Source organism: Pygoscelis adeliae, unplaced genomic scaffold, assembly GCF_000699105.1.
Source record: "Pygoscelis adeliae isolate BGI_AS28 unplaced genomic scaffold, ASM69910v1 Scaffold585, whole genome shotgun sequence".
NCBI lineage: Eukaryota > Metazoa > Chordata > Aves > Sphenisciformes > Spheniscidae > Pygoscelis > Pygoscelis adeliae.
The window spans coordinates 258396-271872 of NW_008824801.1; the positions used below are offsets into that span (position 1 = coordinate 258396).

The 13477-nt window shown below is 50.3% G+C and overlaps 2 protein-coding genes across 2 annotated transcripts in view; one reads left to right on the forward strand and one right to left on the reverse strand.

The window, feature by feature from the left end:
* The window catches only part of NMRAL1 (NmrA-like family domain containing 1), a 4079-nt gene extending 3446 nt beyond the window's left edge, over window positions 1-633 (forward strand). The window contains 1 exon segment of the mRNA XM_009323970.1: window positions 460-633. Coding sequence (XP_009322245.1) covers window positions 460-633 — 174 coding nt within the window.
* A 1024-nt stretch (window positions 634-1657) lies between these two features.
* The window catches only part of DNAJA3 (DnaJ (Hsp40) homolog, subfamily A, member 3), a 14998-nt gene continuing 3178 nt past the window's right edge, over window positions 1658-13477 (reverse strand). The window contains exons 2-10 of the mRNA XM_009323971.1: window positions 13032-13115; window positions 12048-12254; window positions 10773-10925; window positions 9219-9366; window positions 8324-8388; window positions 7270-7398; window positions 6700-6815; window positions 5866-5963; window positions 1658-2756 (exon numbers count right to left, since the gene is read on the reverse strand). Coding sequence (XP_009322246.1) covers window positions 2734-2756; window positions 5866-5963; window positions 6700-6815; window positions 7270-7398; window positions 8324-8388; window positions 9219-9366; window positions 10773-10925; window positions 12048-12254; window positions 13032-13115 — 1023 coding nt within the window. The 3' untranslated portion in view covers window positions 1658-2733. The remainder of the gene's footprint in view (window positions 2757-5865; window positions 5964-6699; window positions 6816-7269; window positions 7399-8323; window positions 8389-9218; window positions 9367-10772; window positions 10926-12047; window positions 12255-13031; window positions 13116-13477) is intronic.

Below are 13477 nucleotides of genomic sequence, written 5' to 3' on the forward strand. Positions count from 1 at the left end.
TTCCCCTGCCGGGCGGGGCTGCGGGGTGCTCAGCGCCACTGCCCTGCCAGTGGCTGCGGCTTCCGGGGGGGGTGGGGGCAGCTGGCTTGGGACAGATCCAGAACAAGCTCCCGAGCACCTGTGCGGCATGATTTCCCCACCACCACCCTTTCTCACGCTGCGCCTGGGTCAGCACCAACCAAGAGACAGTGGTCTGCTTCATCCCACCTCCCACCAGCATGCTATGGTGAAGGCTTTCCGCTGCCTTGCCGTCATGCTGCAGGGCTGCTGCTTCCTTTACACAAACCCAACCGAAATGACTTGCAGAGCAGCAGAGCCCTCCTCAGCAGTGGAAATAATGTGGCAGGCTGCTCTAATGCAGCCCTCTTTGGCTTCCCTGCATGGTCCAACGGGAATGCCCCAGCAGCCTCTGCCCTGTGACAAGACTGGGTTTTTTTCCCCCCCCAATTCTTTTTGCAGATCTCACCGGAGGAGTATGAGAAACGTGGCTCCCCTGGCGCCAAGGCAATGGCCACTATGTTCCGTTTCTATGCCCTGAAGCCAGACCGCGACGTGGACCTGAACGTGAAACTCAACCCCAAGGCCCGCGCCTTCCATCAGTGGGTGGCAGACAGTAAGGCCACTGTCTTCTGACAGTGACACACGCCTTCTGACCCTTCCCTCCCTCCTCTTCTACCCGAGCTTCTGCAGCAGGTAGCGGGAACTGGCCAAGGAGGTGAGCTGTGCTGAGCCGCGCTGCCTTTCCACTAGCGCCCTGGCGAAAGGCTGACCCTGCCAGAGCTGGGAAGAGCTTTGGTCCACGCGTGTGCCGCAGGGCTCTCCTGCAACTTGGTTGAGACTGTTTAGACTAGAGCAAGAGGAAAAGCTGTACAGCTGCAGGCAGGCAGGTGGGAGAAGCGCTACCTTTGCACGCTATCTTCAGGGAGGTCTTTGTTTAGTGATTCCGGGTGTTTTCACATCTGTAGGGTGGCGGCGGCGGCTTGTTTTCCCAGGATCACCCTCTTTCCTAGGCAGCTCTGAGCATGCAGCACCTCGGTGGGCTGAATTCTGGGTTCCGAAGGGCAGTGCCTTCTCTGCAGCCGCTGCAGGTACCCACGGCCGGCCCACAGCCAGCACCGGCGCAGGCTCCTAAGCAAACAGAAAACACTGGGGTTTCTCCATGGAGCGGGTTCAGGCACCGCAGGTGAGCCAGCGGGCAGAGCAGCACGCCTGGAGAGACCGAGCGCTGCGTTAGCACCACCCTGGCACAGGGGACCGTGCTGTGACGTCCTGCGCTGCGTAACCTGAAAGCTGAACCTAATTCCTCACCTCAGACAGCTCTCAGCTCTGGCCTGGCCTTTGGGCTCCTGGAGCTAATTTCAGTCGCTGCCCCCGTGAGTTGAGTAAAACCTCTGCAAGGCTGTCCAACCTCAGGGTTTAAGACTCACTTAAAAAGCTCCTTCCCCCACACCACCGTATGCTTCAGGTACGGGTCGGATAAGAGCTCTGGGATTTAGCCGTCCTGTGCTTAAAGTCAATCGCAGCCACCAGAGAAATGCTCAAGCCATCTAACCCCGTCCTCTCCTTGTCCGAGAGAAGACCTTCGTTCCTGTTCCTGGGGGAGGGAAAGGGGGTGACAGACAAGGTCGGAAGAATAGACAAGGCAGCGAGGTACAGCACGTGTTAAATATCTTTATGAAGTCAATCTTATTTACATGGATACAGAATCACTTTACAGACAGTTTAATCAGGAGGCAACGCGTGCTTTATTTCAGCAAATTAAGAAGGGCAAGACTACGACATGTCCTTGTTTAACTGGTCGATTAGTAGTATGTGGGCTGATGGTACCTGCACAGTATAACTAACAACAGCGGGCTACGGTAACCATGGACATACTCACTGCAAGAGCTCAACTCCACCCGGAAGGAGCGATCCACTTCACTTGTATTCTCACACATGTAGGAACGATGACTCTTTGACCAATCATTTATGCTACGGGTGTTGCGCTAATGTAATAAAAGACTTTGTCCCAAACTGGCAGAGGGCTTGGTGATAAACTTGTACCCATTCGGAAGCGACAGCATTTGTGTTGTAACTTTCGTTATTGGGGGGGAGGGAAACCTCAGGCAAAGTGCAGATCCCATCACTGCTCTTTGTGCAGGAAATCAGCAGGACTAAGGAACCCCAGGGCAGCTGGGCTCTGACGAGTCCCAGCCGCAGGGAGCCTTCCCACTCAGAGAGATGTGCAGGACAGCTAGGGGGGCTGTCGCGATGACGGGGTTCAAACTCACTCACCCACCGAGTCTCCTAGGAGAAAATAAGCGGTGACAAGTTCACCAAGCACATCTAGCATTCAGAAGGGCACCTGAGCGAGCAGCAGCCGTCTTGGACTCCATACAGCAAACTGCTCCACTCTGTGCTAGAAGGACAATTTTTATTTCACATTTCCACTTTTTTGGATTCTAAATAATATTTCAACTTTAAATTTTACCAAATAAGCTCCCAGCAGCAGCAGGGACTGTGGAGCAACCTCGAGAGAGCGCCGCATTTCTGCAAAGCTGGCATTTTCCTTCATTACCGTTTCCTAGGACGGTGAGTGGGTTTTGTATCATGATGCTTGTTGGTGCCTCAGTGGTTTGTAGCCTCTACAGCTGGGATTCTCGCTGTGCTGCTGACTGACATCCTTTGCTCTCCAGAGCCCGCTGCCAGAAAGATTCATCCCCGACTGCAAAGATGACCTGCTGCGGCTGGCTCTTAGTTTCCAGTAGAACGCTTCCCTGTGGTTGAAGCAAGAGAAAAGTTTAGCGTTTCCTGACCGCGTCGGCCTAAGGCGCGCAGCAGCCCCTGCACCCTGCTTTGCGAGCGCAGGCGCCAGAGCACCTCCCCACCGTCACGCTTCGTCAGCCGTGCAGAACAGACGAGTTTGAAGCCTGCGGTGACAGGAAGCTGAGCCCCTGGAATCCAAGACAGCACAGTCTACCGTAGCTGATTTCAAGTCTGGAGCGCTCCCTCGCAGCAGGCCAACACCAACTAAACGGCACCCTGAGTTATAACACTGTACTCATTTGTCTGGCGGGGGCTTTGCTGTGCTTTACGACAAAGACCGATTCCCTCCTGGTGCTGTAAGCCTGTGGTAGGGGCGAGTCCAGCCTGAGCATACCGGCACCGGAGGCTCTGCAGGCCCACCTGCGCCTCCCGGCAAGGCCGGGCTTTGCGGTGGCAGCAGAACTGCCCGATCCCAGCTTTACCAGCTAACGGGAACACCCTCAGTGCTTTGAATCGGGTACAGCCACTGAGCGGACAAGGAAGCAGAGCTGCAGGAGAGGCCAGCAACCTCCCTGAAGACATACCCAGCATTTTTGCTGCAGCAAAAATGCAATTTAGTCCCTGGGCTTTTTGCTCCAGGTCACAGGGGACAGCTAGGGCTTTTCACACCGGTGGCTGGAAGGCCTGAGGCTAAGCGAGAAGCAATGCTGTGCTTTTGCTGCTTCTACCTCCCAAGAAGTGCAAATTCTGCTTAGTGTGGGGGAAAGACGACAATAAAACACAAGAGGCCTCCTACCTCGGATGGGGTGTCAGGAGCTAAACATTTTCTTAAGTTTGGAAAGGAATCCCTCCTTGTTCTCCTCAGCCTCAGGCCTATCCCCGCCTGCGTCAGCGCTAGCCGTGGCCCTGCCACCTGGACACAAACAGCAAAGGGCTGCAGTCAGATACATCTCCCACCAGTAGCCAGCACCCCTGACGAAGCGAGAGGGTTATTTTAGACGGGGAATGGTCAAGTCACGGCAGCTGGTTTTGCCTGCATCCTCGCGTACAGGGCCGCACCTGGCAGCGAGCCACAGTACCGGACCACTTGCAGTGAAAGCACTGGAGCGCCCGGACCCCAGAAGTGGAAAAGACGACTGTGAGCCCAGGTACCACCGTTCCCTTCCTCTCTCCCCAGCCCTCCAACTGGCGAGGGAATTCTCATGCTGCACAATCAAGTCAGGGACCCCACAGGCTTTGGAAACAAGCACTTGGAATCGGGAGTCTGCCACTAAAACCAAGTTGTCAACTTGACCACCGCCAGCCATGACTTTACAGAAAAAAAAGCTGTACTGGGGGTCCCTGGAACAATCCGTCTTCCTGTTTCATGGGCGTGTTGTGACCCCTTAGAGCAAAGCCGTGCGAAACCATACCAGGAGCCTGCCTCAAGTAATCCTCGTGCAATGCTCAGACAAACAGTATCACGGAGAAAACAAACTCACGCTAGAATGAAAAAGGCTACAAGTATTGCAGAACAAGCGCCCAGATAAGGAATCTTTCTGGCAGCAACGAGCATAATTTTCCTATATAAACAGGTCCTGAGAAGTTGTTTGTCCCTCTGAGAAACGGCTACAGCAAGAACAAAGGAGACCTCTTTGCTAATCTGCTGTTTCTACAGTAAAACAATAAGACCCCCAAATCCTCCTCGAGCTTTCTTGCACACAGAGAACACAAAGTCCAGTCCTCCCCGTCCTCCCGCAGCTGACTGGCGAGCTCAGACTGATGCAATGGTATGAAGCCTGCAGCAGAACACGCCTCCATCCACTCAGGGTATTTCTGCTTCCCAGAACAAGGACACACTTTCAGCAACAGCCTGTCTCTACACTGCAAACGACTGGCGTTGTTTTTAATCCACCTTGCTGCTTAATTGTGGTAAAAACTGGCAGGTTTACTTTTTAAAAAACAGATTTGGAGAGCATTTTTCTCCTTTGGCACATAAACGTCTTTAAAAAGCTGGAATGAAAGTTTTGTGCTTAGAGATCTCTCCCCTTCCCCCCAGGGCTGACCTTTAGTGCTTACCCTCAGCGGAAAAGACATAACTTCTGTGGTATGGAAGCACTATGAAACATAACATTGGGAAGTATTCGGCAGATACTGCCTTCCAATATCCTGAACTTCAGACTGTATTCCTCAGGCTTTGGCATGTGTCGTAGAGAGGACCTGAGTTCCTGGGATCGTTTAGCAGCTTTGAAAGACTCTCACCTTTGCCTAGCTGTACGCAGTCATAGATGCCCTTTTTGGTTTCAAGCATAAAAAGAAATCCAACCAGCTTTAAGTAGTTCATTGTTCCAATACGAGCAAAGAAAAAATTGTTTTCCAGTAGCAAAAGACAAAGCTCTTGCCTTACTGTTCTACCGTACGTTTTGCCTTTGGCTGCTACTGATGCCAGGTACCTCACCCCTGAAACTTAAAACACGTAATTGATCAATCAAAATTTTTGATCTGGAGCTGAAAGAGCAGCTTTACAAAGCTCCCAGCTGACTTCACTCCCTCCATCGCGCCGGACGCTGTCCACTGGCTGGAGCCAACACTCAGCACCAGTGAACATTTCTACCGAAGATTCCCCCGTGTGCAGAGAGCGTGGCTTAGAGCAGCCTTGACAGCAGTACTCCCCTTCAGCTTTCAAGGAGAAACGTCCCCACTGCAGTCAGAAGCACAACAGATTAGCTCGCACAGCAAATTGGCCTGAAGCACATTCTCTTTTTGTACCTCTGCTACTAGGACAAGTTACTTCTGGCACAGGGGCAGAAGCAGGGAGCGGAAGGCTTTCATCACCACAGCGAGACTCACCACAACTTGTCAGGACCCCGGAGTATCTCAGTACCCGCGCTCTATTCATGCACAGATTTGCCCAGTAAGTATTCAAGTAAAGCTTTCTGGGAAGAGGCTACCTCCTTGCTTTGTGCTGCAGCCTATTAACATCATACTAAAACTATTTCCAACATAACATGCTTGGCAGGTTGTGCCGACACGCTGTCTCAAGGTGACCTTGGCTCACCTTCCTCCCCAGGAGCCCTCAGGAAGCGCTCTGCACTCCCACGCCAACTCCACGAGGAAGAAGCGCTACTTCCCACCGCTCACCTGATGCCGTATTTGTGACTCCGTTCACCGTGCCGTCCACATCCGCCTCGTCCTCGGCGTAGCTCATCATTAAGGCTCTCTGGCGATCCGTCAGCCTCCTGCAGGTTGAAGACAGAGGTGTCGGTTCCAGCTGCCTTCAGGGACAGATGTATCAACAGACCTCTTTAACCTTCTCCAGCAGCACGCACGAGAGGCAGCTACTGGAAGTACCCCTGGCAGACGCTGCTAATCCCTAACGGTGCTCTTAAAATGAGCAATCTATAAAGAATAAGTCTCGGTGGAAGAGAAGAGAGATGACCCACTGCATTTCACCAAACTGCAGTGAAAAAAAAACAAAGTAAGTGCTAAGAACCGTGTGGAGCTGCAACAGGACACACATCTGGTGGGAAGACCTCAGGAAATTACCTCCCTTGCCAAATGCAGCAATACGAGCTAAAAAGTTTCCTTCACCACCGGAGCAGAGGGCGGCCAAGCAGCCTGAAAAGCAACTGCCAAGGACTTCAGTTCCTTGAAGCTGTAGGTGTGAGAGCACAGACGCGTTATAAGCCAGAACACTGAATTTACGTAACCGGGCTCCAGACAGAATCGCAGACAGCCAGGCAAACACGCAGGTGAAGAACTACTTATGTATTTCCAGGGTTTAGGATTTTTAGAGCTGGGTTGCCAAATGGTATTATTTAAAAAAAAAAAAGTCTACCTCACATCAGAATTAAAAGCAGAGTGAGAAATTAACGATCTCGATAAAGCAGTAAGGAATTTTCACAACATCTTTCTGAACAACGTTTTTTGCGAAAAGTTCAAGATTTCACAAAAACCTGCATTAGCTCTACTTACTGAGGAACTTTTATCTTTATGTGAATGTAGTGGTCTCCGTAGCCGTAGCTGTTAACCTTGGGAATGCCTTTCCCGCTCATTCGAATTCTCTGGTCTGGCTGAATACCAGGGGGTATCTATGAACACAGAGGGGTCACGTTTATTACTCTAGTTTAACCATTTATATAGTAGTTACATTACATGTCTACAATAATTAACTACTGCTCCAGCGAGCTTCAAAGTAGGATGGGAGAGATCTGGTACGTTCATGCATCTGGACACATTCAGCAGCTAAGTCAGTAGTGACGGGAAAGCTTCTGAAGGAACGAGTAAAGAACCTCGCACAGTCTGTAGACCTGGCATGGGGTTCGTCCTGCGATCCGCCCGGCCCGCCCTTTCCCTGTCCCTACACAGCGATAGGAAAGGAGGTGTGACCAAGCAGGTCACAAACTACCCGACGCTCAACCCTAAAGAAGTCTGAAACTCGATACTGGCAGACTTAGGAGATTTGCACCATCTTAGCAGCAAAGGAGAAGTCCCTGCTGTCCCACATCGATTTATGCCCAAGCTCTTCCACGTAATGGTACTTACCGTGATATTGATTGTCTCGTACAAGCCTTGACATCTGGCTGTGCCTCCCAGAACAGCCTGTGCTATTGAAATAAGGAGGTCCGAATGGATATCTGCTCCATTTCTTCTGAACACAGAACTTTTCTGAACCTGAAAGGCAGGCAGTTCCAAACAGAAGTGAGCACACCACCATGAAGTTCTCACGGTAAATGGCTTTGAAAGTTCTCATAATAAAACCTGACAGAATGCTGTAGTCAGACCCTTTATCATCCACAAACTGCACAGGTAAGAAGTCCAAGTTAAAGTTCAGCCCTTTAGAAAAACACAGATCTTGACATATCTGTAATTAGCCAGAGGCTTAGGAGGATGCCTGCTTCCTATCTCAGCAACTCCCTCCCCTAATCCTGTTGTTAATTTATCAGTGTCAGTGTGATTCTGTGGAGACAGAGAAGGCACTGCCTTGTCCAGCACCCTGAACCGGGGAAAGCCAGAAGAGAAGAGGGAGGCAAGCACCTTAGCAGTGGCCTCACAGCCTGGAAGAGAATTAAATCCTCCCGCACCACAAAAAAGGTGCTGAAAAAAGTTTCCTCCTTGACAGAGACGCGTATGACAGGATACCTACAGGAGAAGAGGGCCCCAGCTACAAAACATGTGCAAAGCAGCACTTAACGTGTATCTGCAAAGAGACTTGACCAGCCAGCCTCTCACGGGCATTCCCGCAGCCCTCCTCGGCGCTCCCACCCCTGCAAGCAGACAGCTCCTTCACATTTCCAACTCAAAGACTCAAGGCATCAAGAACCTACTCTGAATTTTGATGCACGCAACCGTAAGGGCCTCGGTCCTGGAACAAGCAGCGCGATTCTTCATGAGCAGACTTAACGTTACACCACTTGTTACAATGCAGATCTTCTGCTATCTCAGAAAGTTCACGTGGATCATGTTACCTCAGCTGTTCCAAAGGATCACTCGCTCTTCCTCCTCCGTCCCCCGTTCAGTCAGACTCCCCAGGCAGTTGCGAAGGGAACAAGCAACCAACTTAAGTGATGGAAACAGCCTACAATGTAACGATACGTACCCTGAACGTAATGAAAATTTCTTTCTTCCCCACAGGCATCCGAACTGTCTGCCCATCCTCAACGCCTGCAATCAGAAAAAAAGAGGGAATGTCACCTTATAATCCACGTGTTACTTGGATACCTACAGCTTTTCTCTTCAGATCTCTTGCCATCCCCAAAAGCCTGCCACCACAGCAGCACCTCCACATCCAGGAGCACGAGGCACAAGACCTACCAGCGGGCAGCGCAGTTAACACTCTCCACAGGAGCCGTGGCCAAAGGAGGGAGGTGTCAGCACACATTTATACCTCCGAGGTGATCGCTACACGCCAAACAGGCTCGTTACTTCAATCCCTTACAGAATTCTTTAGGGAAGTGCATCCGACTAAGGAACGCGGGGCAGCCTCCGCAAGCTGCAGGAAAATTACAGGGTGCTCACCCAGGGCGGTCTCACAGAAGCAAGCCTTCAGCCCCACCAGCCATTTTACCCTCTTTGGTGAGGACGGCCACCAGCGCTCCTTTCTGAGCCGAGCTTTCAAGATTCCCACCTCCCCCCAAGCTTCATCAAGGACAAACGAAAGACCCAAGGCAACAAAATCTTTTGAGTTTCACTCTTCAAAAAGATGCCTAGAAGGATCCACGCAAGAACCAAAACCTCAGCTCAGGAAGGGCAAAGCAAACACTTATAGCCGTGGCCAGAAAGTTCATCTCATTACTAACCCTTTCAATTGCCAAGCTATCAACCTGCTTTGCTCTTAAGATAACTTCTCTGCAGCAAAACAACTTACGTTGCTCTCACATTCGTACCTGGCAGGGACCAGCCACGCTTTGGAGGCAAGTGCCTTGCTGTTGGCCGAGTGGGAGCAAAGAACTATAGTCATTTAACAGAGAGCAGCACACAAGCACACCACTAACCAGCTGGCACAGGAACCATCACTCTCTTCTTTTGTTTGGTTTGCCCCGTTCCTCGACATACTACGCACGGTGTTGTTATGATGGAACCCCGACCGCCGCATCGTCGGCATGTAGATCGCATTACAAAAGGGCCGGTATTTATTGTCTCCTAGTGAAGAAAACACAGATGGTGCAAATATTTGGTACCGAGACGGTACTTTTCACTTCCACGAAACACTGCCAGTGACTGGCCCAGCACATCTGAGTCCTGCTAATTGCACGTGCAACCTGACAGGACAGCGATACCCTTTAGCAAGGGGTGGAGCTGGCTCAGAAATCCAAAGAGGGTGCTGCTTGTGAGAAGCTGGATCAGATTCAACTGCCATCGCATTCCGATTTCCACTGACAACCATCACCATGAGCAGGCGTCTCACGGCGAGGGGAAGGGAAGCACGACGCTTTCCACCTCTAGGCTTTAATGCACAAGCAGGAACAAAGCTCCTTACAGTGCTATTTCACAAGGAACTACAAACATCTGTATTTTGAGGAATCCAAGGACAATCCACTTGCATGAATTATTGCCAGTGTCCAGGAAAACATTATGGAGACCAAGCTATGGACTGAACTGTGAAAGCCACCCATCAGATTGAAGCACATGAGGAAATGATGGGAAGAGCTTGCAGTCTCCTCTGACCAGCTACAACTGTTCTGCGCAGAAAGGTCCTCTGGTCACAGACTGATTGCCAGTACCCATTTTGATGTGTGGAAATTGAAAGCCTGAAGCTCCATCACAGAATGGTTTGGGTTGGAAGGGACCTCTGAAGGCCACCTAGTCCAACCCCCCTGCCGTGGGCAGGGACATCTTCAACTAGATCAGGTTGCTCAGAGCCCCGTCCAACCTGACCTGGAATGTTTCCAGGGATGGGGCATCCACCACCTCTCTGGGCAACCTGGGCCAGTGCTTCACCACCCTCAGCGTAAAACATTTCTTCCTTATATCTAGTCTGAATCTCCCCTCTTTCAGTTTAAAATCATTAGCCTTTGTCCTATTGCTACGGGCCCTCTAAAAAGTCTTTCCCCATCTTTCTTATCAGCCCCCTTTAAGTACTGACAGGCCGCAGTAAGGTGTCCCCAGAGCCTTCTCTTCTCCAGGCTGAACAACCCCAACTCTCTCAGCCTGTCCTCATAGCAGAGGTGTTCATTTCTTTACTTACTGTAAGCAGCGTGCATCTTCTCACTTCATGATTACCCTTAGGCTATCGTCACCTTCCTCCTCCCTCCGCCCCTCAATTCAAAGTATCCCAATTAATGCCCAAGTAATTTCAGAACGGTTACATTATATAAATACGGTTTGCTGGGTGTACGATACCAGATGATCTAGCCCTGAAGGCTAGTGCTTTCAGCTGGGCAGAGCACTGCTTTAATACAAAGAAAATCTTCCCAGTGCCTGTTATCATCAAGTCCGCATTAACTCGGCTTCACCCAAGATAAGCTGATGACTGTAGTGAGAATTTTTCGCTGACTTGCCCCAACAAGGAAAAGCGCAGCAGAACCTGTGTCTTAAAAAGCACTTACCATGCCCGTGCCGCTGCAGTAGTGACAGTGCTGGGCTTTGGTACCAGGTTCGTGTCCTTTCCCATTGCATCGCTCACAGGAGTCGTTGATGTTCACCACAATCTCCTTGTTAACACCTTTTGCCGCTTGGGTGAATGTCAGTTCCATGATATACTGTACAGGAAACATGGACATCAATCGACAACTGATACGCGATGGGGTCTTAAGCAGGCTGAAATTGGTTTAGGCCAAATAGCAAACAATGCTTAAAATACATCCAGGTAATGGGGGGGGAAGAAACAGATTCAGAAGGGTTCTGCCTCACCTGAGGAAGCGATAATGTGTCTCACAGAAATAAAAAGGGGTACAAAAGGACAGCAGACATTACAGGGATGACGATTACACCAGTCTGATGAGCACTTGTGTAGCAGAAACGAGGTATAAAAACAGAAAAGAAGGAAGTAAAAATAGAAGTCAAGCATTTTTCTTGACTTTTTCTGAGGAAAAAGCGTTTCCTTTTTCTGAGGAAAACTCTCAGTACTTCTAAAGGCTGTCTTTAATGGGAATGCAGCAACAGGTGAGGGAGAAGGCTTTCAATCCCAGTGAAAGTATCTGTTCTTCCTCGATAAACTCTTTACGTCAGCAAGGATGACCGCACAAAACAGGAAATTCTGTTTATAGTAGAACGGCCGTTTTTAGTGAAGCCAGAAGTACCAAATAGCACGCGTTTCTGAAGGCAGCACGTGAACCAACACTGTCAAGACTTAAAAGAGCATTTAGCTGCGGTACAAAGAACAAGAAATAGGTCTTGCTTTATTATGGGCTCCACTGCAAAGTTAAGCCAATTAAGTTGCAAAATTAAGACAATTAAGCAGTCAAACCTAACGCTGGAAGGCTTGTTTTATAGTTTAAAGGTATTTTGTGGTTTTTAGCATTACAGATCAAAGCAGACATACATAAATCAACGTACAGCAGCAAAGACGCCTCTACAATGATGGAATTGTCTGGCAGCACCAACCGGTGTCAGTAAACACCAAATGAAGTAGCTGAAGCCCAGGAAAAAAAAAAAACACTCTATCTGGTGATGTGGAGAACGCACCCACACGGCTTACCAAAAATAGGTGACTCTCCCACCCCTACAACGGGACGCTCGTGTGCTGACATTCCCAGAAGGAAATCCTGTGCTAAAGCTCGCTCCCGGAGCAATCTGTGACAGGCTAGCGTCCGTCTCCAGCTTTTGTGTTTTTTCATTTCTCAGTTTCATTTCACTACTCAGAAAATAAACACGTTTCATACCTCCTGTGGCTGGTCAAAGACGTTCTGAAAATCGCCGAAAGGGGATCCCGAAAACTCTCCGAAGATTTTTCTGAAAAGCTCTTCCGGATCAATCGACGGACCGCTGCTCCAGTACTGCCGCCCAGCGCCGGCACCTGCTGCGCCAGGATCAAAACTAGCCGTGCCGTACGCATCGTATTGTTTCCGCTTCACTTCATCACTTAACACCTTTGGGGCAAAAGAACGAGGCCGTCAGGACACTGTCCAGATCCCGAGCGACTGGACAGCCTCTACCTGCAGAGTGGCGCCTCTCGGGAGAATTCAAGGCTACTGGCGTTACCGCCGCAAGCCCACGTTCTCAGACCTCCCCGTCGTCAGGAGGGCCATCCCAGCTCTCGGCAGCACGCGAATTACCAAAAAGCTCCTTCTTCCCCGGCATCTCGCAGCTCGTCGTCAGGAAAATGACAAGATCTTACCAATTTGTAATAAGCAAGGCTAACGTGCGTTCCGTAGCCGATCATTACTATATCGCGTGTATTAAGTGGTAAGAGTGCCGGGGTAAATTTGAAACCCCCCGAGCGCAAAAACCAGCAGGGGAAGATTTCTGAACAAGCCGAAGAGCAGGAAGAAACGGGGCTGGGGTGCAGCACAGTGGAAGGTGCCTCCGTCTCAAACAGCTAGGAACTGCCGACAGGTTGGTTGGTTGGTTTGCTTAAGCTGACCAATAATTCCACCGCGGCGACCGCGGCATCCCTGCCAGTCGCTCACTGTGCTCGAGAAAGAGCACAAATTCAAACGGCCCAAAACGTATCCAGCTAAATCAGATACTTGGGCTGAGTAATTTCCTGGAGACAGCGCTGGGACAGAGGCACTCGCGCCTGAAGTACGGGAAATGAAAAAACAGCCATGGTTTTACAGGAAAGGCACCCAAGAAGAAGTGGTGTTTCGCCGCATCTACCCTCCAATCTTTCCTCCTTTTCATGAGGATAAAATCCTGCATATTACCTCGTAGGCTTCTGCCAGCTGAGAGAACTTCTCTTTAGCTTTAGGGTCATCCTTGTTTGTATCAGGGTGGTATTTCTTTGCCAGCTAAACAACAAAAATCAAACTATTAGAGACAGACAGGAGTAATTTACTTTAGCGTTATCTCACATGCCAGGAAAAACACATTAGGCAAGGCCTGGCACTCACTATCTGTATTTTAGGGAACTAAAAGCCTTCGTTTTCCGTTATCATCCCAACATACGGAACGACAGAAGCTGCTCCTGAATCTCTTCAGCAGTCCCAGGCCCTTCGGGAAAGAGACCCGAGGTGACAGCGCGGGAGGACCACGCTTCTGAGGAGATCCCCAAACCCATCTGCCGAGCTTTCCCACCGCCACCTCCCCTTGTCTCCAGCGGGTCCAAACGCAGGGATCTCAAAGGCTTTTTCGCTCTTTGCCGTACAAGGGA